At 40.5% G+C, this 22,768-nt stretch overlaps 1 protein-coding gene across 2 annotated transcripts; it reads right to left on the bottom strand.

Moving 5' to 3' along the window:
* Positions 1-652: 652 nt before the first annotated feature.
* USP14 (ubiquitin specific peptidase 14) lies at positions 653-22,120 on the bottom strand. 2 transcript variants are annotated; one of them, XM_080340495.1, is made up of 16 exons: positions 21,913-22,120; positions 19,246-19,391; positions 18,584-18,616; positions 16,562-16,666; positions 13,857-13,960; positions 11,602-11,660; positions 9,567-9,697; positions 9,182-9,262; positions 8,273-8,352; positions 6,616-6,730; positions 5,245-5,310; positions 4,831-4,923; positions 3,800-3,928; positions 2,692-2,752; positions 1,487-1,594; positions 653-1,365 (listed from the first exon to the last, which is right to left on the bottom strand). In XM_080340495.1, exons 1-16 carry the CDS (start codon positions 21,926-21,928, stop codon positions 1,214-1,216), a joined length of 1,479 nt encoding a protein of 492 aa, XP_080196621.1. In that variant the 5' UTR covers positions 21,929-22,120; the 3' UTR covers positions 653-1,213. The 2 variants fall into 2 exon arrangements, with proteins under 2 accessions (XP_080196621.1, XP_080196622.1); XM_080340496.1 differs by lacking the exon at positions 4,831-4,923.
* Positions 22,121-22,768: the final 648 nt, after the last annotated feature.

Here is a 22,768-nt window from a genome sequence, read left to right as displayed (position 1 = left end):
TGTACTCCTTCTATGAGGTACAAGGCAACAGCCCCAGTACTGCACTGGGGCTTCCTTCATAAGTGGAACTTGCCTTTAAGCATCATCCAGCTTTTATTGAAATACAGCCTTAGTCTTTTGGCTGCTCCCTGGGGGAGCTGTGTGGCACATAAACCACCTGGGAAGGTCACAGCTGACACCAGAGTCCCCAAGGGGGCTCACAGAGGATCCCTTCTGACTGTCAGAGCACAGTTAAACTCACCACATGGTCACCATTAATGAAGACACAACTGAAGGTATTTCATATCAGTATGGCAATATCAATACAGCTCTCCCAGGAGGGACAGGGACACTTCAAGACTCAAATCCTCTACACAGAGGCTGAGGTCTGTGGATGGCCTAGGGCTTTTCTGGCTGTGACTGACACCGAAACAGTGTTTACTGCAGCTGCTGCATTCCTGTGGGGAATGAACAGAAGTCACAGGGTGAGTGAAGCCCACTTTTGCAGCCACCACACTAGACCTACTTACTGCATAAACAGTAACAAGGTAGGAGATAAAGCCCTACAGCTTAAAAAAAAAGAAAGTGGCTTTACTATGTGACTGCTTCAAGACATTCAGCAGTGGTGGCCCAAGAAGTGCAAACAAACACATACTAACTACACTACTGAGACATGAACTTGTTTTTAATGGAGACACATTGTTGATCACAATTTATTTTGAAGTCATGAGATGCCAGCAACAGAACAGACAGCAGGTCAGGCTGGACAAATACTTGATCGTAGCCAGGGTTGTTGGCTATGGGCAGCAGCACTGAGTTACGCAACAAGGCAACAGTTTCTCTTCTGCCTTCCCAACAAAACTGCCAGGCAAGGCAAAGGATGGACAGCTATTGAACTGTGGTATAAACCATGCAAGAGTAACAAATGTGAGAATAGGTGTGTAATAAATACTTGATGACATTGGGGATGGGGAAGGGTGGGAAGAGGCTCATTTAAAAAAAATTATCTTCTGCAAGACTTTAAAGCTTTTTAAAATATTGTCACCACCACAGTGGGTAGTCCAGTCCTGTAGTGACCAATTGGTACATGGATCAGTTTTGAAACAATATCCCTCTTCACATGAAAAGGTTTGAACAAATTATTTATCATCCATTTGCTAAAGCTCTGGGGTTAAAGAAGTGGTCGGTAATCAACATTTATTTCACACCTAGGCAGAATGACTAAAACTGAAGACTATTGTTCGGCTTCATCTTCAATTACTTCAATTCGGCGAGGCCCGTAGAGTAGAACATAAGCTATATGCCAGTCTCCACCCCCAGATAACCTCAGAATGTCTTCAGGTGTAACAATGCTGACTTTGTCATCATCAAATTTAATCCATTCATCTGCAAGAAAAAACAAGAGGATAATTTGTAATTTAAGTATGTAAAATCTAAGTATGCATAACACCCCTTCAATGAAAGAAACTGTGAAGGGCAGTGCTGGAACTACTTTAGTTTTTTTTACCTTGTTTCCTTTTAACCCAAGACACGTAATGCCCAGAGGAACTTGATCTGCCTTGATGTGTTAGCACTGCTTGCAGGTCATAATAGCCGCAATTATTAGAACCAATATCTGAAGGAAGAAGGGGAAAGAAAAAGTTATGTGACTCTTATGTGAACAGGTGTTTTGTTTTTTAACAGAATTAACCAAACATGCAGTGCCCATACTGCTGCAGCTGGGTAAAACCTCAGTTACAGCACGCTTCTAAGTCATTGGGAATTAAAAGCAGCAGCTTTCAGCCAGGGTAAACCCTCAGGAAATGGAGACTTTTCATGTCCATTTGCATGACATAAATAATGTATCCTGGGTGTAACACAAAGGCAGTAAAACTTAAAGCATTAAAATGATGGGGTGTGGTCAGTAAACCTTTGGGACAGGTTTGGCCAATGCTTCCTTCAAGCACAGAGTGCTGTCTGAGTTCAGGGTGAGCTGTGAAACTGCAAGGACAGGTGTGCTGAGCAGGAGCTACAGTGACACTGCTGAGACCCCTAAATGCACTCTGCAATTAGTTCAATTACACTGTTAATTTTTCAATGGAAAAAACTGGCTGATTCCAAGTGTAGCGAGAAGGGTGTTGCAGTCCCCAGCACATCTTAACTGTGCTTCTCAGCACTCTAGAACATCCTCTTTCCACTGTGCTCATGAGCTGCTTAACGCCCCCCCATAATTTCTTGTGTTGTGGATCACACAGAAACCTCAGGAAGCACCCAATGGTAACAATTCAGTTAAAAAGACCTCCAAAATAACAACTGCACAGTGTCCTCAACATGAGGGTGAATGCTTAGGACATTCAAAGTCCAGGCCCCCCACAATTTAGGCAACACCAGCACCACAACTGCAGTTTTGAGAGACCAGTTTAAGTTTTTGTTTCGATTTCAGCTTCCTACCACCCACTGACAGGGAAGCGTACAGAACAGCTGCACAGTACATGCAATGTCTTCTGATGCGCATGTCTTCTATGTATTAACTCAAGGGATGACACTTACGTTTTTGACAGCATTTTGACTTGTTTAATCTTTCCGTTTCTTAGATTTCTGTCAGATTCTGAAGCTTAATCTTTAAAGGCATTAAAAATAACCAGGGTTCTCAAAACATTCCTACCATCAGGTTGACTTCAACATGAGTAAACAGAAAGTTATTTTGAAATAGATTTATTTTGCTGTACTCACCATCAGGAAAAGAAAATGGCTCATATTTAACTTCTTTCTGTGCACCATCACTTTTACTAGACTGAAGAACAGAATATGCTGAATTAATGTGGAATGGTTTTGAAAAAGCTTTAGCACAATCATATCAAATACTAATTCTCTGTTCATTTAAAGGCATCTCTAAGCCTAAACATTTTTTGTTCAACTTGAAACAAATTCCACTACTGTATTTCTAGCTGGACATCCAAAAGCCTAATCTAAACAAGACCGCTTTATAAAAACAAATATATAACCATTCTAGCACATATTGCTTAGACTGTTTAACCACCAAGATTTACAGGTTTGGAGCAGGAAAACAATTCTGCAATTGAAGCCTTTATTCCTTGCCAGGGACTTTCAGCAGAAGTTTCAACAAGAAAACACCAAAGACAGACTCCAAGAGCCAATATATTCTGTTTTAAAATGGCACCTTTTCCTTGCACCAAACTTTTGAAAAAGAGATGCAAGTCTTATAGAAATGTTTACATGAAAGTGCCAATAACTAGGCCAGGAAGACTAGCATAAAAAATGGCTAAACCACTACAGGTTTAGCTCTTTTTTTTTGATTCATTTGAGAAAGGGAAGTAGGAGATGAAATCATTTACCAAGTTTTTAGAGTACAGACTGTTAGCTCACTAGTACATATATTCTGAGTTTTCTCACTCAAGACACATCGAGCTCCCTTGTACAGCCCTTTCCAGTTGGTGAGCAGGAAACAGCTGCCTGCAACCCACCAAACAAGTGACCTGCCACACGTGGTCATGCTTGAAGAGAATTACTTTTTGTCATTCACAGAAAACCTTTCTGCATACTTTTTAATACATTTTCAAATAAAAACGTAAGCAACACGTTTGTCTACAGCATTTAACATTGCTCATTAAGCAGTCACACCAAAGCAGATACTGTCTTTTCATGAAAATACATACACACAAAAATATCTAAAGCTCAATATCAAGGACTCTGAATACTAAGTAAGAAAAAAGTATATTTAAGGAAGTCAAGTTTTCTCTAGTCCTTGCTGGTACCCAAATTTCAGATAAATGTTTAACTTATTTAATCAAACCAGCAATGAAATTGCCAGAAGACGTACATTCTTTGGCTGCTGATTTACTTTTTTGTCTTCTAGATCTTTGAATTTTGACCGGTAAGAAACCATTTTTTCCTGAAGGTCTGGCGTACACAGCTCATACACATCCAACATAAGAGGAAATTTAACATCCTAGGAAGGAAAAAGCATAAAGATTATTAACAGAAATTGGTTGGAAGACAACACCAAGTCAAATTAAATGCAACTCTCGTGACATTTGTGATGACTTGATCTACTGAAACGTTGCTGCCACTACTTACCCAAAGGGCTACAATACTGTCACAGAAGAATGTCTGATTCAGTATAAACAAACCATCATAAATTACTACAGTCAGTATAAATATTTAGGCTATTATTAGCTGTCATACTTTTATACTACAGAAACACCTACATGGACCTTAAGAAAAAGATCATGTAAAATGACTGTACACTTGCAAAATGTCAATATGTGTAATCCAAAGAGTCTTCTAAAATAGTTAACATGTGCCTTCAATCTTTATTCCCTCGCTTGTCTCGTAACAGGGATCGTCTATCGTGATGCCTCCTGGGCAGCCCAGGAGCTCTATCAGCCACAGAAACCGAAGCTGGAACAAGGAGCTGTCTGCAGCTGGTTCTTGCATTTCTCAGTCAGGAAGCCAGACAATTAGAATAACTAATACAGGAAGCGTTTGGTAGCGTAAACATTTCTCATCGACTTCAGAACACTGACCAGTGACTGTTTAGCTAAGGAGAGGGCCATGCTTCCATTCTCCTCTGAACCACTAGTGAAAAGAGACCAAAAAAAATCCCAACATTACTGGAGCAACTTCACTTCTGTCCCGTCCCTCCCCCACACACACTATTTTAGTAGCACAGTTTGCCGCAGCTCATCGCAACTGAGAACAAAGGTACTTTGTACTTAAAGCAAAGAAACTGCAATTTAAAAACAAACAATTTAGTAAGTAGCCTTCAAATATTAGTTGTGTGCCTATAATAAAAACTCAATGAAAAGCCTGAAGAGGAATTAAACTTCAATATGCAGAAAAATTACTCACCTTAAGAACTTTGGCATTCACAGATTCTTTCTCTTTGTAAAAAAATCTGACCATCTGAATAGTCAGGTATGCCGGCAAGCGACTAATTTTCGACTATAAAAATAATTAGAAAAAGCTGTTACTTCAGATATTCACAGATACCTTAAACACTGCTCATCCTAAATTACTGGCTATTCTGGGAACCTCTTTGTACACAAACACATAGGAGTATAACAAGGCCTCCAATTTTGAAGCTCTGTATAATAGTGTACTCAAAGAAATCATTTTCAACTGGTCTTAAATTTATTGGTAGTGGATATGCAGATGCTTTATAAACATAAATCACATGCTGCTCCAGCAATAACTTTGCGTTTCGGGACAGAAAATTGACAACGGTTAAAAGAATCATAAAGAGAGCAACAAAGTACTACTCACAGATTTGATATAGAGTGCATTTCTCTGCAGTGTTGGGGAGAGTTTGGTGATTTCCTCTTGAAGACGCTGTTAAAAAAAGGTAATAGCACATACGTTCATCATAAAACACAGCCTGAAGAAAAGCACAGCATGAATCAACAAACCATAAACTAAACCTTGTTTTGCCAGTCCCTTCTGTTGCTCTCTGCCATTACGACACACACAATTTTGAAATTCCTTGGCAGAAGGACCGCGCCCATTCATTTGTTCAGCTCCGGCCTCGGTCTTGAGCCCTGACAACCGAGCTCCCGTCGGCAAAAAGTTTTATTCCACGGGAGTAGAACTTGCAGCTTAAGCATCTGGATCTGGTTATGAATGTGTCATTTCACGCTTGGAACACAACTAAAGAAAATCTGAAGTTTCTTGCGACAGGTACATTTGTACGTTTCTCAGTTCTCAGCCTGAAGCAGACAGAGCTGCACACAGGGACACAGGTGGGGACACTCTGCTTCCAGGGACCTTCCTGAACTCAGGGAAAGACTGGCCTGGTTGTCAGCGTTGTGACTCTTGCTACAGGCAATCCAGCCTAAGAATTGCAGAAGGCCTCTTTTTGGCCTGAAAGTGAAGTTTCTTATTTCATAATATTTTTAATTTGTGAACATTAACTGTTTTATCTTACTTTTCCTACTAAATTCTGACCAAAAAAAGAAGGCAGATACAAAGATTATCTGAAAACCATACAACATGGTCCAGTCCTGTACAAAGCAGACCACTGCTTCCATCCCCCCCCCATCACTCTTATACTCTGCAAGAGCAGTTACTACAAAGATTTTGTAGTAGCTCTTCTCCTCCTTCTTTCAGATTCTCCAAAAAAACCTGAAAACTTAGAAATATGTACATATAAAAAGCACAGGCTACTTTAAGAAGTCCTACTTAAATAAACAGTTTAAAGATGAGGTAGTGTCATGGAAAACAACACCCCCTTCAACATTTGCAAAGTTAAGTTTAATTGATCCATCATGGGTTTTCTGATTAGCAACCAAAATGCCACCCTATTTTTAAATTGACTTTTGGAGGTTTTGGGAATAATTTACAGCATGCTTAAATCATGATAGTGCTCAGTCTGAAGTGAAAGCCACCTGAACAGTTTCGAATTGCAAGGAGCGAATTGGCTTGTACTTGGTTACCTGCCATGGGTCAAGAAAACGCCCTGTTGAAGTCTGCTGTACATTAACATGCAATTCATTTTCACTGCCATCTTCCCATTGAACACATATACAAAAAAAAGTCTTCGAACTTTGCGAAGATTGGACAGCAGATGTCAACTCCAGCCCATAGATTAACAACACAGGTCATTTAGAAATTCAATTAAATTAAAAAGAACTGGCTTACCAATTTTAGTCCTGTAAACAGATATTTCACTTCTTGATTGATAAAGCAGCTAAGCTGAAGCAGATTCTCTTTTCCTTTAGTTACTTCCTCTTCTTCAGCTTCTGTACATTTCATGCTTCACAAAATTAAGGAAAACCATCATGCACCCACCAAGAGCTGAACTACTGCTCTAGTGAAAACTACCTGCTGAACAGCATGGTAATTTAAGGTAATCACATGCTTGTGCACCAACAGTACTTTTATTTCTTGCAGTATGAAAAGGAAGATTTGAAACAGCCCTTCCTTCTAACCAATCTGTTCCTTCATATCTAACAGCAAGTGGTAGCTGAAGCAGACAGTGTACCAAAAAAAGGACAATAACTTTTCAATCACCATTTGAGCTCGTAAGGCCTGCTTTGTTCTTTCTTCTCCCCACCACCACCCAACCCCCAGGACACAGATCATACTAACTAGCTGCCAATATCAAGCTTTGAAGCCTTCCTACAACATTATGCTCCATTGTTACTTCTAATTAATAAATTTCTTCTATTTCTGCTGCTGGCCAGACTTCCCATTTCTTTCAACACACATGGCCTCCTTTCCCTGCCTTGTATGGGTCCTCTTCACTGAAATGGAATCCGTTTCTTCATTATTTTCTAAACATTTTTCTAATCTTTCTGTCCAGCCTCTTCTTTTTCACACTCCTATCCCAATCCTTTTCTCTTGTTCACTTCCTCCTAACTAGATACATTTCTGACCGCTCCGAATGCACCTACTCTACAAATGCTGCCATAAGCACACTTGGAAGGTTTGCAACAAGCCTCTTCTACCAAGTCTCTTCCTCGTACCATTGGCCTACATATCATTCCTCTGAGCTACTCACTCTGCTCCTCCCAACTATTTCAGTGATAACATCACAATACAGGGAGAGAGATACACAACACTGACCTTAAAAATGGCCTTTGCTCTTCCTTACTACCAAGCTATGAGATACAGCACCTCAGCTAAGGGCATGTTTCCTTATTTCAGAAGAGCAAAATGCACAATATAATTCTTTCCAATGGTGGTGAGTTTAATGACAGCCAGGATTTTGGGGTGGAGAAATGCGGAAAAAACTAACACTTGGCATGAGATGTATGGCCTGATGTCATCATACACTTCCTGTTCTTGCTCTAAAAAAGCTATTAGAAAGTTGCAGGTTACATTAGTTTACCTCATCTAACAGTGTGCATCTATCTCATAAGAAATCAATCGAGCTACCTTTTGTCCATGTTTAGTATGCCAAGCATACTTGGCAACTCAGCAATACTTCCTTACAAGTCAAAAAAAGGCTATCTAGGATAAAAGGATAAATCCTTTATTTGGAAAAACGTCTCAGCATCTTTCAAGTAGATAACAGGCAATCTTCCCTGGGGAGGAAGTCTGGTATTCAAATTCTATGGGTTTTTTTCTGTAAGTTTCCATTACCATTCTTCTTCCCCATATCACCCTCTCAAAGTATATCCAATCTTAACCTGAATTTCTGTGTCCTCCTGCAATACATCATTCCCTCTCTTCCCCAACACACACCTTTATTTTCTATACTATTCTGGATGATGCTGTTCATTCTCCCTGCACTCAACTGCTAAAGTGTGAAATCACTGTCATTCTTTATGTCTTGCCTTAGTCTTTAGGATACGCTGTTTCAAATTCAATGCTGAAGAACTGATCAATTAAACTCTTCTTTTTAGACGCTCCTGCTGTAGCTCCGGAGTCTGTCTGTAAAACAAATTTTCTTATGATGTAACTTTGAATAGCACGTAAAGACAATCTTCTTTACAGACAAGATTACCCCATTTATTTAAACTCTTTGAAACCTATCTTTTCACGTTTATATAGGTGCATTTTCTCATAGTCAGTCCATCTCCTTATACCATATAAAAGTTTCAAGACATACACATTTATAGCATGTTGTTAAAGACACCTCAAAGCATATCAGCAAGCAAGATTTCCACCAAAAGTTACATCTCCTTGCTCCCCAGATTAAATGTGTCTTAAATTTTAGAGGAGTATATCAAATTTTTGCCACTGCCAAGACTCCCCAGGAAATAGTTTACAGTCTGGTAAAATCCTGGGAAAAACTTTAAGTAATTTATTATCAGGTTGATTAAGTTAGCTGACTGTTGGAAATAGCATTCATGGAGCCCAGAATGCTGTAGCACAAGGTTGTTGGTTTGGTTTTTGTTCTTTTTATGGGGGTGGTTTGTTTTTTTGTTTTTTTTTTTTTTAAGAAAAAAAAAATTCTTAAATGCTAAATTCACAGGTTATCAGGGCCAAACACTGCATACCCACAGTCACCACCACCCTGGTCCAACACAAGCTTTACAAAGCCCGGAGAGAAAGTATTTCTACAGTAAACTGCACAGCCTAGCTGACATGACAAAGTCACCATTACACTGATCAGACACCTCAGAAAGCAACTTTGCTTTCTGGACTATGGACACATGTTAAAGAACTCACAAAACAGATAATGCTTAGCAAAAAAGTAAGTGAATCACAAGTACAATATTATAAATCCTAACTCTGGTTACAGGAAGATTACAATTACCTCCATAACTGTATCACCTTCTATGCCTTCCAGCTTCTGCTGTAGTACCCTCATCATCTGCACCCAACACTCATTGGCATCCTAGGAAGGGAACAGAACATTAAATCTAACTAGTGGTGTTACTATTTAGTAATATTAAACCCATCAATCTTTACACTATAAAACCAAAGTAAGGATTACTTAACTAAGAATTTCTCCCTATTCCACCATACATTTTCAGAACTAGCACTCAATATAACATTCAACTTTTCTACAAAATGCAAAAGCAAACACTTTACTGGGATTAACTATTTTTGCTGGAGAAGGAACATTTTAAAATATTCTTGGTCTCAACTTCCAACATACTACAGAATTTTCAAACAATAAGCTAGTAATCAGTCTTTACCTGTTGAAGGTACTGGCCTTGGTCGCCCTTTTCTGCAAACTGTGGGAAGGCCATATGTAAAAACTGCAGGAGAATGATAGGTGGGATACTGGAGGAAGTTTTATCCATGGAATCAAACAAGTCTCTAAGAGCTTGAAGAGAAAGTAAGTGAATGCTTTGAGAAGTGGAAAAACAATTCAAACATGGCAGGAACTTTAAAAATAATAGTAAAACAACAGCAACATTTAAAGACTGATCATTTAACAGTGTCCAATCTGATCTTTCCAAAGCAGGGCCGAATTTTCCAGGTGGCATAACAGGTGCACCTAAGAGGTCATTTGTGAACATGACTTTGCAAGTGTAAACACGACAATTCTGAGCAGGGTTTGGCACATAGTGCCTTGTCTTTCCTGACTGCTAACAGAACAAAAGAAAAAAGAAGCTGAGTTGTTAAGACTTCATTTGAAAAACATTTGAGGAAAATATTTTCACAAGAGGGCTACACCACCTAGAGAAACCAGAAGCCATTCACAATCTATTCTCTAGAGCAGCTTAAGTTTCACCAGCTACTGGGAAAAGTTTTCATTTTTCCCAACTAAAATATCTAAAAAATATTCATGCTTAATTTAACATCCAGGAAAACAAGTATGTGTCTGCATACGTGCAGACAAGTCATTAACTATATGCAATTCAATGAATGCTACTGATTGCATGACAATACACATGGCTTTCTTTTTTGCTCCAGACACGTGGCTACATGTCTTATCTACCCAGGTTACAGCATTTTAAATCTACAAATCACTTCAGAGACACCTGTTAATCCTCACAAAAACCCTGTGAGGTAGGCAACAGTCTGCATATTCACTGATTTACAAGTGGAGAGACCAATGAATGACACTCTTGAATAAGCGAATATAGGCAAGATTACAAGGAACCAAGATCAGTTGCTTCCTCCTTTTAAGACCTCGCTTGGAAGGACAACTGATATGACACAGCCATTTAAATAAATGCCATAAGTGTCATGCAGGAGTTCTTGACCAGCTCAGCATCAAAGAATTTACTAAGAATTACTCAGATCTTAAACTATTCAGATTCCTAAAAAGCAGAGCTGTCACCTTAAAAAGAAAACAAGGGACACGAAGTAAAAGGCAGTGAAAAGGGGAGGGGCAGGCATGGTTGTATAGAGTAACCATTGAACTTACCACCCCAAAATTCGATCAGCAGGCATACCCACAAACTGGACCTTTCCTTCCTTATATTGTTTTGTTTTTCCTTAAATGGACTGGTAGAAATCCCAGTGTCCTGGCCCAGCATCTTAGTGGGGCAATGAAATAGAGTAAAAAAAGAAAAAGCGGACAAGTAGTACCCTTGTTCAAGTGTAAGGGGTCTAACTAGAATTCTAGTTAGAACTTGGAGATACGGGGCCATCGTGAGCTCCCACATTGTGAGCACCCAGATCACCACAACAAAGAGTAACTTCCCTTTTGAAGACACTACTTTCTATTTCAGTTATGAAATCTGCATCTTTAGGGTAAAAGCTAAGATCACTGATAAAGCATCAGCTACCACCTTAACAATAATTTTTAATGTGATTTATTGGCTGAGCATTATCAATGAAATACATATTCTAGGAGCACGGTGTTAGCCTACCATTAAGTGAAACAAAGAACTGTTTACTAAACTATTTCTACACAAAATGATTGAATTAACAGATGGATGGAGCCTGCTTTAGGAAGTTCCAATTACTTTGTGCCTATGTGCAGAACGGTCAGAGATACGAATGATTTCTATCGAAGTCTGGATCACACTTGAATACATTTTTCCTAGTGTGCAGCTAGGTAACATGCAGAAATGCATGCTGTGCAGCCATACTCAGAATAACCTTTAAAGACATTAACGACAGAGCAAAATGAATCCTCCAGTGCCAGCAGATCTGGAAGTCCTAAGGCACGTGCACTGACAAAAAACAGGCAGAGCTCCAACTGCAATTTTCATCTGCAGCTACCAGGAAATCACAGACTAGCCTAAAACACTGTGTTCTACTCTAAACACCAACCTGCAGTGATGTATTGAGCAGAGGCCATTTCTCCTGAAGCTCTTAAGGCACCACCATACCTAAAAGAGTAGAAAAATAATTTGTATGCAATTAAAAACAACCAAGAAATCAGGTTTTCAAATCTTAAAGCAGGCAGATAGATTTATTTAAAAGTATCAAAGAAATCAATCGCCAAAACAAAAGTAACTGAAGGTAAGATTTACACTCATCTCAAATTCCCTGTTATTCTGCAAAGCACTGCATGGAAGCGAGAGAAAACTGGCATCCTTGACACAATAAATAAATGCAGATTGAGAAGTCTGGATACATCACTGCTGCTTCCCTAATCCACTTGCCTCAAAGACACTGATGAAAATGTCTGCATAGAAGCTACCCCATTTCTGGAAGATTTGCCGCAGCTTCTACAGATGCATGTAAAAACACCTTCAAGGATAGTTGGCAGACAAAATGCACAGAGATGGAGGGCAGGCCTGCTTCCTCCCTCCACAGCACAAGCAGAACAGTGAGGGGCAAGTCATTTTTCTTGGGGAGCTGTGACCCACACTGAAAAAGCATAGGGGTTCCCCTGTATTACTAGAACTTATCACCCTGAATGATTTCTTAATTGTCCACCTGCACATGGAACAGATGGCCTCTTCAAACTACATAAGCCTCCAAATAAAAGGAGGGTCTCATGCATTCTTTAATCCCAGACTGAACTTGAAAAATTCGGTCCATTGTTGGATGATGAGCAGGAAACTATCCTCCTGTCAAGCTACAAAATAGGGAGTATCCATGCAGAGGTCAACAGAAAAGCTGGTGAGAAATTAAGTTGGAATAGTAAGCTTCCCACGTGAAGTCCTTTCACCTCTCTCCCACTGCTGTATACCCTTCCATGCTGTCATCAAGCAGGGAAGATCAAATAAAGGCTCCATCTCAAGGGGAAAACAAAGCAGCTGCCTGTGAATCTGACTTGTAGAATCATAGAATTGTTTTGGTTGGAAAAGACTTTTAAGATCATCTAGTCAAAAAATTAACTTAACACTGCCAAGTCCACCACTAAGCCATGTCCCCAAGAACCTCATCTACACGCCTTTTGCTTCCCACAGACAATAAGGTCACATCTTGTATTGCAGTCTGCCACTTTCATAAGCTACATTTTGACATTTGGCATGTTAAATTTGTCAAATAATCTGATTCAGTGCAGTAACTCAGTCATTTACATGGAAATAAACAGACTTTCCTAAAAATGACAACACCAAAAAGCAAGAAAAAGCTTTAAAACAGAGTTTCTGTACCTCACAGATAGTTCTCAATGCTAAATAATTAAGGTTCACCTGCTAACAGAATGAAGAAAAAATTATAAGTACTGAAATAACCAGCATTTAGAGCAATCTAGACTATCCAGTAGGGTACCAAGGTATTGAGAATGTAATGTATTTTAAAGGAATTATGTTAACCCTAAGATGGCAATCCTCTACCTAATTCTCACAGCTTTAAAATACTGATGGATTTCACACTATAATTCATCTGGAGGGCAAATTCAGGCTCATATTGTAAGCAAAAAGAATATATGGCAATCTTCATAATTTTCAAGTTTCTCGTAGATTCCTCACCAAAAAAAATGGCAATTTCACATTTCAGTCCAGAATAACACACAACCAACCAACCAAACATCAGAAAAGTTCTTCTACAATCAGAACGAATGAACAAATTCCATAAGGGCATGTGTTCTGTTCCCTACAGATCCATGTAGTTCCAGCTTTTTCCAGTTTGCCACCACCGTAACACCCATGGTTCTATCTCTGAGCTTCCTGCTGTACCTCCAAGTACCAAATGTCAGTAACGCCAGTATTTCATAGCTGAAAACACACTATCCAATAAAGCCATTGCAAAAAGTAACAAAACGCCCATACAATTCTTTAATACAGAACAAGATCATACAAAACAACACCAGCAAACAGGGTTAGGAGTTCAGTAGCTTGTTTAAGCATTTTAAACAAGCCTTGATAGGAACTATTTTTAGGTAGGCAAAACATTCTCTCCACTAAAAGCCAGTTCCAACAAATACATAGTCTTCAGTTCTTTAAAAAGTACAAACTAACACAGCCATAGGATAAACTTTAATTGACCATTATCTTAATAATAAATAGATTTAAAGAATAAGAGATTGTTATGATAATCCATACCAGTATTAAGATGACCATACCACAAAATATCTATTTCATAAGCTAACGAAAACATTTTAGTTATGGTATTTTTGTACTGGATCCTACCTTTTAAGGGCCTCTTTCACTTCTGGCACTGAGCGGATACACTGAACCGTAGCATTCATGTAGCAAGTGTTGCCAAGGTTCGTCAATCCACATGGTAATTCCATCTACCAAAAAAATTGCAAGGGTGGTTGATGGTCTGAGAGAGATGTGCAACCATTTTTGTATAAGTGTTATAATTTGATATCAACTTCTAAGAAAAGGAATGATCAGACGTGTAAAACCTGGAATATTCAGTCAATCTTTATGAAGTTTTCCAGATCCGTTTTCTGATTACCTTAATCATTTCACCATTCTGTGCTTTTAGAGCACATTCAGGAACACTTTGGAGTTTTTTCTGTTCATGTTTAATTTAATGAGCATATTCTTCAAGCACGCAGTCATTCAGAAAGTTCAATTATAATCTCCTTCAAGTTTTGACCTTAAAACTCTATTTCCATGAAATTTCCACATGAATTCACGTACAAAACACTGATGCTTTAATTAAAATCAGTTTTCAGTAAAACTCTGAATGTGATGAAGTTCATAGTTAGAAAGAAAAGCATTATTTAAACTCCCCTCCAGAAATTGGCAACAGATCATTAATTGGATCCTTTCTGACAACTTATGAATTCTAAAGTTTTGAAAAATTCAAATGCCAACTAACAATTAAACTAACCAGTTTCAGAAACAACTATGAATCATAATGTAGAAGCATTTTTCTCTTTTAATCCTGCATATTTGAGTAGTTGTCAGGGAAAAGCACGTAATTTAATGTAACTGAAGTAGTACTGCATACCAATACCACTTAATTACTTTAGGAAAAGAATTCATTTAGCTGTGTATTCTATTTTAATGAATACATGCAGCAATTTAATTTTGATGTCTAACAAAATTTGAATGAGAGAAATGCAATGCGACCAACTTTAACAAAATGTTATCTGACACTGAATCTTCTCCTTGTTTGCCTCTCAGTTACCTCAAAGGCTTTGTACAGGGTTAGTCTCAATACAAAAATATCCTTCACTTGCTGGTGTCACGGAAAGCATTAAATACAGAAGTACAAACTATGGATCTATTTTCATACAGACATGCATAAAAGAATCCCGGTTCTATATGTGGAGTTTACTGTTTTAAGTATGAAGAATAATTCCTAGTGCAAATGACTGATGAGAAAATTAAGCCTTTTAAATTAGAAAAAAAGGAAACAACTCAAACAGAACTTACTTCATTAAAAAATGAGATTCATTATGCTCTCCCAGACGTTACTCCCATAAAGAAAAACACATAATCTGTTCCACTAATGTCAAATGTATTTTCCTTTTTCAGAAAGGAAAGTTTACTCATAGACAAGAACAAACAAGCACCCAAACACATCCCTGTGATAGCTGCATTTGACCCCTTTGCAGTGCTTTGGTGCAGGCTCCAAAGGAGGCCAAGGCCTGAGCCGCAGCCAGGCCAAGACCTTCTCCAGCTCACCCACAAAGCACAGAGTGGTACTGTGAGCACCAATGCTCATAAGCTTGGAACACCCATCATGCAATTAATGTCTGAACAGTGGTGGCTTCTCCAAGACTCATTTATCAAGGAACTAAGAACGTTGCGGGTACAAAGTGTCTCATCCATACCTTTCCCATTCCATATAATTTGATTACAAGCCAACTGCTTTAATCCATAAATATGACAGCCTAGGTGAGCCTTCTCTGAGCTTGCCCTGCTAGGCAGCTTGGCTGCATGGCAGTCATCTCCCCTTGAGCTGGGACACCTCTCAAGGTTGCTCCTCGAGGCAGAGAGACCTTTTACCAACAGCAGATCTTTGGTAAGCGACCAATACTGCACAAAGCCTCGCAGTATAGTAACTTGGATTTTGCCTTGGTAACTGTGACTGCATGCTGAATTGATACTTATGAAACATTACCAATCCATGTGGCGATTCAATATTACCTTTATTCCTTGTATGTTTACCCTTGATCAAGGCTGAAACTAAGTCTGGATCCAGCTGCACCCCAACTACTCTCTGAGAAGGAGTTCAGAAAGCAAGGGGCTCCATTCTGAACCTCATAAATCCATGGGAGGGTTTTCCTTACCCTTTTGCACCTCCAGTTTACATGTAAATCATTCTAACTCAAGGCTAACTCGATTTTGCTCTGCATGTTTCCTCTATGCAGTAATTAATAAGATGAACCTTGCCAAACTTGTTGAACCTTGTCAAACCACTGCTAACTTTCTTAAATTCCATTGAATTCACTGAACTCTGCCAAAATATTATTTTACCTCAATGAAACGTATTGATGCTTCTCTCTTTTGAGTGAGGTGCATTCTGCTGATCTGCAACAACCACACACCAAACCAGCCCTAGTTTCCTTTCACAGATATAAAGGAGGCAGGAAACAGATTTGTACCTCTAGAAGCCCTTATTCAGGCAAAGGCACTAATACAGCAAGAGCAATACAACTTTGTCTTTAAAAACTATCAGTAATGCTGAAAATGTACTAAGCTGCCTGCTCTAAAGAAAAAACAGGACTAGTCATATGACTTTTCAGTTAAATTCCAGACTTCTCATCACTGCTACCACTTGGGTCATCAAGGTCAATTCACATTTCCTTAAGAAGCTATAAATGCTAAAGAGACATTACAGTTTTAAAATCCACTTTTAAGCAACTGCAATTATTTAAAAACTTGCAATTTTTCAAAGGTTTAGAAGAACCCAAAGTTTGAAATATGCTTACAGCTGAAGCTAACTGCTCCTCTGTCATGTCTTCTACAAAGACGGGTCGAGCAATTGGTTCTTCTGGAAGTGCATCTGCAGAACCCATCATTAATAAGGTCATCCCCTTCAAACACAGTAAAAACAGTAATAAATATTTAAGGAAAGTTATTTCCACTTAAAAAAAATCAAAACAAACCAAAAAACCACACAAACACACAAATAACAAAAATGAACACCACACATCAAAACATTAAGCTCTTTGACACGTCTCAGCTATTTCTCAAAAAATAAACACCCACATTGTCTTAATTTACAAAACTCATATTGCCATGTGTTTCTTAAGAGTATACTTTAAATTTCTCATTATCTAGAAAGCATTCTTTGAGAAGAACTCCACAGCATTATCCACACTGGACACTTCCACTGAGCCTGGTGAGCTTGACAGCAGCTGACAAGGCAAGATCCCAGTCAGGGCTAAATTTAACATTCATGAAATATCCCAATGTGAAGAGCAGAAAAACTCCATTTCTCATGGACCGCCAGGGATCAAGCACCTTCGACACCTCAGTGTAAGTATTCCTCTTCCCTTTAAGTCTTAGAAAATACCTTGGAACCAAGGATAACTGAGCAGCTAACTTCTGATTTGAAAGAAGCTGCAATGTTTGAGGTTCTCAGTCAACAGAGTCTCAAGTTCTCAAATTCAGAATTCTCTAAAAAACAACAAAAAACATCCCTCATCTTTAGCCTAGAATCTGGGGAAACAGACATATGTGGGTAATAGCAAGGACCACAGCTTTGAGTTTTGAGTTGTTTTTTCCATCTGAAAAGCACACAGGAAAGAGAAGTGCCACCCTTTGGTCTGGCAAGTTCTGAGGACATTAAATTAATCAAAAAGTGGAAAAAAAAAACCAAAATCACCCTGTCAGTTTAGGGGTAATCAAGAAAGTTACCAAGTTTGCTGGACTAGCATAAGGAAAAGGAGCTTTTCAGCATTCAACAGGAACACATCTACACAATAAGATCTATCAAAGGGTGAGAAAATGGCTAGCTAGAGCCTGGAAAAATACAACGCTAAGGAAAAGGATAGACAACAGAATGGAAAGAAACAGCTCTGACAGTATAAACATAATCCCTAGAACTTGTATATAACATTATTAAAATTAATAAAGGCAGCTGTTAATATAAAAGTATGCAGAAAAGGACAAGAATATTATGTACTGGGGTTTTAGCTGAATGATTTTGCTACAATAGTTGCAGCTACAGGCTGCTAACAGACACTTGCAAACAAATTACAAGGGTAAGAGTAATGCTACCTAATTCAATCTGCTCAGTGAAGAACAGGAATAAAACCTGAATGAAACAGACGTTACAAGATACCTACAGAAAAGAAAATTATGAAAAAAAACCCAAACCAAACAAAAAATATTTGGGATTCCCTGTTACAACATTATGTACATAAGAAAAGAAACACATTCACTTTTTGGTTTCTTTTTGAACTAGTCAAAGGTATAAATAACTATTACTAACAGCTTTGTTTTTAAACAGCAGCTGTTTAATACAGGAGAACAAATTTCTGCAGGGTGATAAAAAAGGAAGCAGGCGGAGCTGTAACTTCAACATTTCTAATGCAACGATCTTCCATGTTGGGGACATACAAGCACAACATGGCACAGACAGTGCCCGGGTTCACACTCTCCCACAATAACATCACTTTTTACTATGGTCACAGACGGACAACATAGGAGGATCACCAGTCTGACCCAGAATATTTCTTGTAAGAAAGAAAGAAACATATGCTCCTAAGTACTTCAGGAAGATGGTGTTGTTTCCCTACTGATGCCAAAAAAGGTTTCTTGCAAATCAATGGCAAGAACTTTGTAAGAATGCGTAGGTACAACGACTATAAAGTTACGTTTCATCAAGGTCTGATTTTTAAGAAAGAGATACCCATTCAAGCAGAAGCAGCAAGAACCTTAAATCTTTCTTTAAATGCCAAAATAAAAATCAAACTAGTAAAACGTAGTTGTTCCTCAGAACTTACATTCTTTATTTTCAGGTTCCCCCAGTCATCATCCTGTATTTGAAACGAAATAAAAGACAAGTTAGTTATCTTGCAGCAAAAGACAAGCAAATATTTTCATTAATATTAATAACATATTTCTAAATATACAATTGCTTCATCCAAGATTCCACAATATTAACTGTTCACGCATCATCAAGTCTTGTCTAAAAGAAAAAGCAGTCATCTTTTCAATAAGGTTCTTCATCTGTTGTTCAACACCGCTTAGATATAAACAACTTTTTGTAGGGAAGTTGCCTATATTGCTTTATACCGCTAAGTCTCCAGCAAAAAAGTGCCAGAGAAACTTTTCTTCAACAAGCTAAAAAGCAAAAAGCTGCATTCAGATTCTGAACATGAAAAAGGAACAGAAAATACACCAAGCAGAGTAGTGGTTGGTATAAAAGAGTGAAGAAATGTTTTAAAACAGCAGTGTACCTCTCAATCACTTAGGAATAAACTCTTGCCAGTATTTTCTAGTAGTAAGCAATGAATCATACATACAGAATCTTTTTTGAAAAGTGTAGTGAGTTCAATACATACAATGAAAGATCTTCTGACGGAATACTTGGAAACATGGTCATTGCTCAGTACCTTAAAATGTAACAGAGTTAGAAACAATACAAAAAGTCACAGATTCCTACCTTCAGAGTTCCTCCTTTAACCATAACTTTCTGTCTAGCTGGCTGAACTCCAGTCAGTGCAAACAACTGGGCTTTGAAGACCATTGGAGGTTCATCAGTGTTAAGCTCCACGCCATCGAATTTCTCTTTTCCCCATTTCACATTAACTGCAAACAAAATGTTTTGAAACTAGGTTACTTCCTAATACAAAAGAATGTCATTACCATGATTAACCCAGTATTTCACATTCCAGACTTCATACTATCTCAAAACATTCAGTTTGTAAGTCTAAAACTTGTCAATAATCAAGCTAAAGGACATGTTTTCCACAAGGTGACTGAGCCATCAGAACCTACTATTTCCAACAAGTTTTAAAACAGCCTATAAAACAATTGTAAGCAACATATATACTGAGAAAAATTGCAAGCAATAGATGTGTGTAACAGCATCAGAAATCCTTTGGGCAAAGCAGCTCAAAAGCAACTCTCCCAACCTGTTGGCACCATTCATTGCAAACAAATTTCTGAAGAAGTTCAGACATGATTCCAGTTCAGTTTTCCATGGCACTTCCATCCTTCTTCAACAGCAAACAATACCATGTTCTTTAACAGCAAAGTGACTGACAGCTGTAGTTGTGGCTACCAGTATCATCCACATGGAGTTACATGAGGATCAATAATTGCGCATCAAGACAAGACCCACAGAACAGCACACCTCCTGCTTCCTTGCAATGTAAGGTTAAGCTCACAGCACTGATTACAACACCATCACTGCTCTCCTCCTCAGTGCTGACAGCGTTCACACAAAAAACCCACCTGTGTGTGAATACGTACAACAGCCTAGCACAGAGTGCAGCTCCAGAAGCCCTGACCCCAGTAAAGGTGCAAGACTGGAATTAAGAAGTGAAGTGAAATTTGGTCACACAAAGTGTAACTCTTGACACTGGAAATGGGATGACCAGCAGGAACGTTAGGTAGAACGACACAAAAGCATGTTACATTCACTTTTGTAAAGCTAGTCCTAACCAAGAGCAGACAAAAATGCCTGGAGTAAACAGTGTGGTTTCTAAAGAATGGTTATGTATCTTTGATCACTTCCAATCACTATCACAGGCACACAATGCTACTTTAGCAAGATGTAGTTTTGCTGAAAATCTGCAAAATACAGCACACAGTAGCACCCTATGTGCACAGTAAATGGCTGAAATACCACACTTTAAAAAAGTCATATCCTTTCCTTCTACCCGGGCTTCAGTTTTAAGTAAATATACTATGGCAACTCCAGAGTTTTTTTCAACAGAAACCTCTTAGAAGTTGTGATTTTAAAAAACTTTCAAGGAAGGGTAAGGTTTCAGATGTATGCAGCGCTTGTGATGGGCAATAAGAAAAAATAATCAAAACCTAGTCTAAATTAGCCTACAAAGCAACTCAAATTACTGTCTTTTCAGTATTTCTAGCAGAAAGTAACTTCTGGTTTGCCCAGACTTCGGATTTTTTTAAAAAACATATTCGTTATTTTGCATATTTAAGACCTACCAAGCACAAGTCTTTTCCCGTTTCCTGGGAAGAGAACCCACTCAGCCACCGAACGTGTTAGCTGCAGTCTTTTAAGTTTTGCATTTTTGAACAGTCATACATCCATCACTAAATATGCAGAAGAGTTAACAACTATTAATCTGTAATGTCACTGCTTTTGACAGATCATCACTTAGGAGGAAACTGAAAAGCATGACTTTCTCTTCAGAGACTGCAAGCGAAATTTCACCAAAAGTTTCCAAAATAGAAAATTGTTAATTTGAAAACAACGGAAACTATGAAAAAAGAAGGACATATTTCCCTCACTGAACATAAAATACAAGTTAGACAGATGTGCTAGAGTTCATGAAAAGTGCTGTTACACTGACATCAGGATCCCAGTTTGCCAACCACAATTAAAACAGTGGAGGAACAAGGACACAACCGTGTACTGAGGTTCTTCCACGGTCTCTTCCTCAAGTACTAAAAAGGCCCAGGAGATTAGACCTGTGAAACATAAACAAGGCAGTGACTGATCCGTCAGTGCCACTGAAGGTTTTGCTACTGCGGTCTTCACTAAAAATCCCCCTTTATGGTAAGGAGGTAGAGCGGGATACGATGCGATTTTAAAAAATTTTGACTCCTCTGGCTTTAATTAGGAAATATCAGGCTTAGAGGGGCAGAGGTGGATGCAGGATTACGGTTGGCTTGACAGAAAGCAAAGCTCGGCTTGGTACAAAAGGCAAATAAAGCAAGGAGCGGCAATACGGAGGGGCGATGGCAGGCGACACCCGTCTGACACTGGCTCACAGGACCTGCGGTGCCGACACGGCCGCGGGCAGCGCCCGCCGCTCCCCACAGCCCGACCAGGCCAGCGCTTCCTCCCGCCGCGGCGGGGCCGCCTGCCGCACCGGGCCCGGCCGGGCCGCGCGTCCCGGGCCGTTCCCGGTGCCGCCCCCGGCTGGGCTCAGCGGACACGTGCCGGGCGCCGGCGACCGGACGGCGGGGCCGCGGAGGAGCCTCCCGCTGCCCGTGGGAAGCACCGCCCGCCTCCCCCCGCCCGCCCGCGGTTCGGGCCTGGCGGAGGGCGGGGGGCCGCGGAGGAGGGCTGGTCGCTGAGGCAACGACACCGCGCCCGGCGGACGGCCGCGGGCGAGCGGCGGGGCCGGCTCACCTGAGAAGAGCGGCATGGCGGAGGGGGCGGGCGGCGCGCCGTGTCCCAGCAGGGCGCGGTGCTGGTGGGGAAGCGAAAGAGCGGCGGTGGAGCGGCGCTAGGGAGGAGGGAGCAGGCGAGCGATGGCGGCAGCAGCGGCGGCTCCGGCGCGTCCCTCCCTCCCTCCCTCAGGGTCTCATTCAAACCGGCCCCTCAGGATGACGCTGCAAGCGGGACCCGCTCTCCGGAAGCGGGGCGGGCTGCGCGCGCACTGCCGGAAGGGCGGGGCGGGGCTGCGGCCGCCGCGCGCACAGAGCGGCGGGTGGGTGGGGGCGCTCGCGCGGCGCGGCCGGTAACGGCTGCCCGCGGCGGCGGCTCGTGCGGCCGGGCTGGGCGGGTGCGGCTGGCGGAGGGAGGCGCTGCCCCTCAGACCGAGGGGCAGAAGCCGCTCCAGCTGCGCGCCGTGCGCCGCCAGCGGTCGTTTCTCGGGAGAGCAGGGCGCGCGGGAAAGCGCGGCTAAATCACCGGGCTTTTCCCGGACCCGTGAGCGCACAACCGGCCTAAAGTTAGCAGCTGGCGGGGCGGCAGGTGGGTTTAAACCTGCTGTGTGCGAACCGGACGCGGAGCCAGCGCGTCTGGTGTCCGGGGTGGAGGCTGGAATGAGGCCGGTACGGGCCGAACCCGGTGTCGGTGCCAGAGGCAGGGGGGTGCCCGGCTGATGGGCTGGGGAACTGAGGTGGGTTTATAGACGTTCTGGTGGTTTGCACAGAGCTGTGATTGCACAAAGATGAAGGACAGAAGAAAGCAAAGGCTGTTGTGGGTGAAACGTGTTTGGGTTGTAAGAGAACATGGAGTAAGGGATAAAGTTGTCAACAGA

This window comes from Nesoenas mayeri, assembly GCF_963082525.1.
Source record: "Nesoenas mayeri genome assembly, chromosome: 2".
Lineage (NCBI taxonomy): Eukaryota > Metazoa > Chordata > Aves > Columbiformes > Columbidae > Nesoenas > Nesoenas mayeri.
The sequence above is the reverse complement of the archived record's forward strand: the minus strand, read 5'-3'. Positions and strand labels throughout refer to the sequence as shown.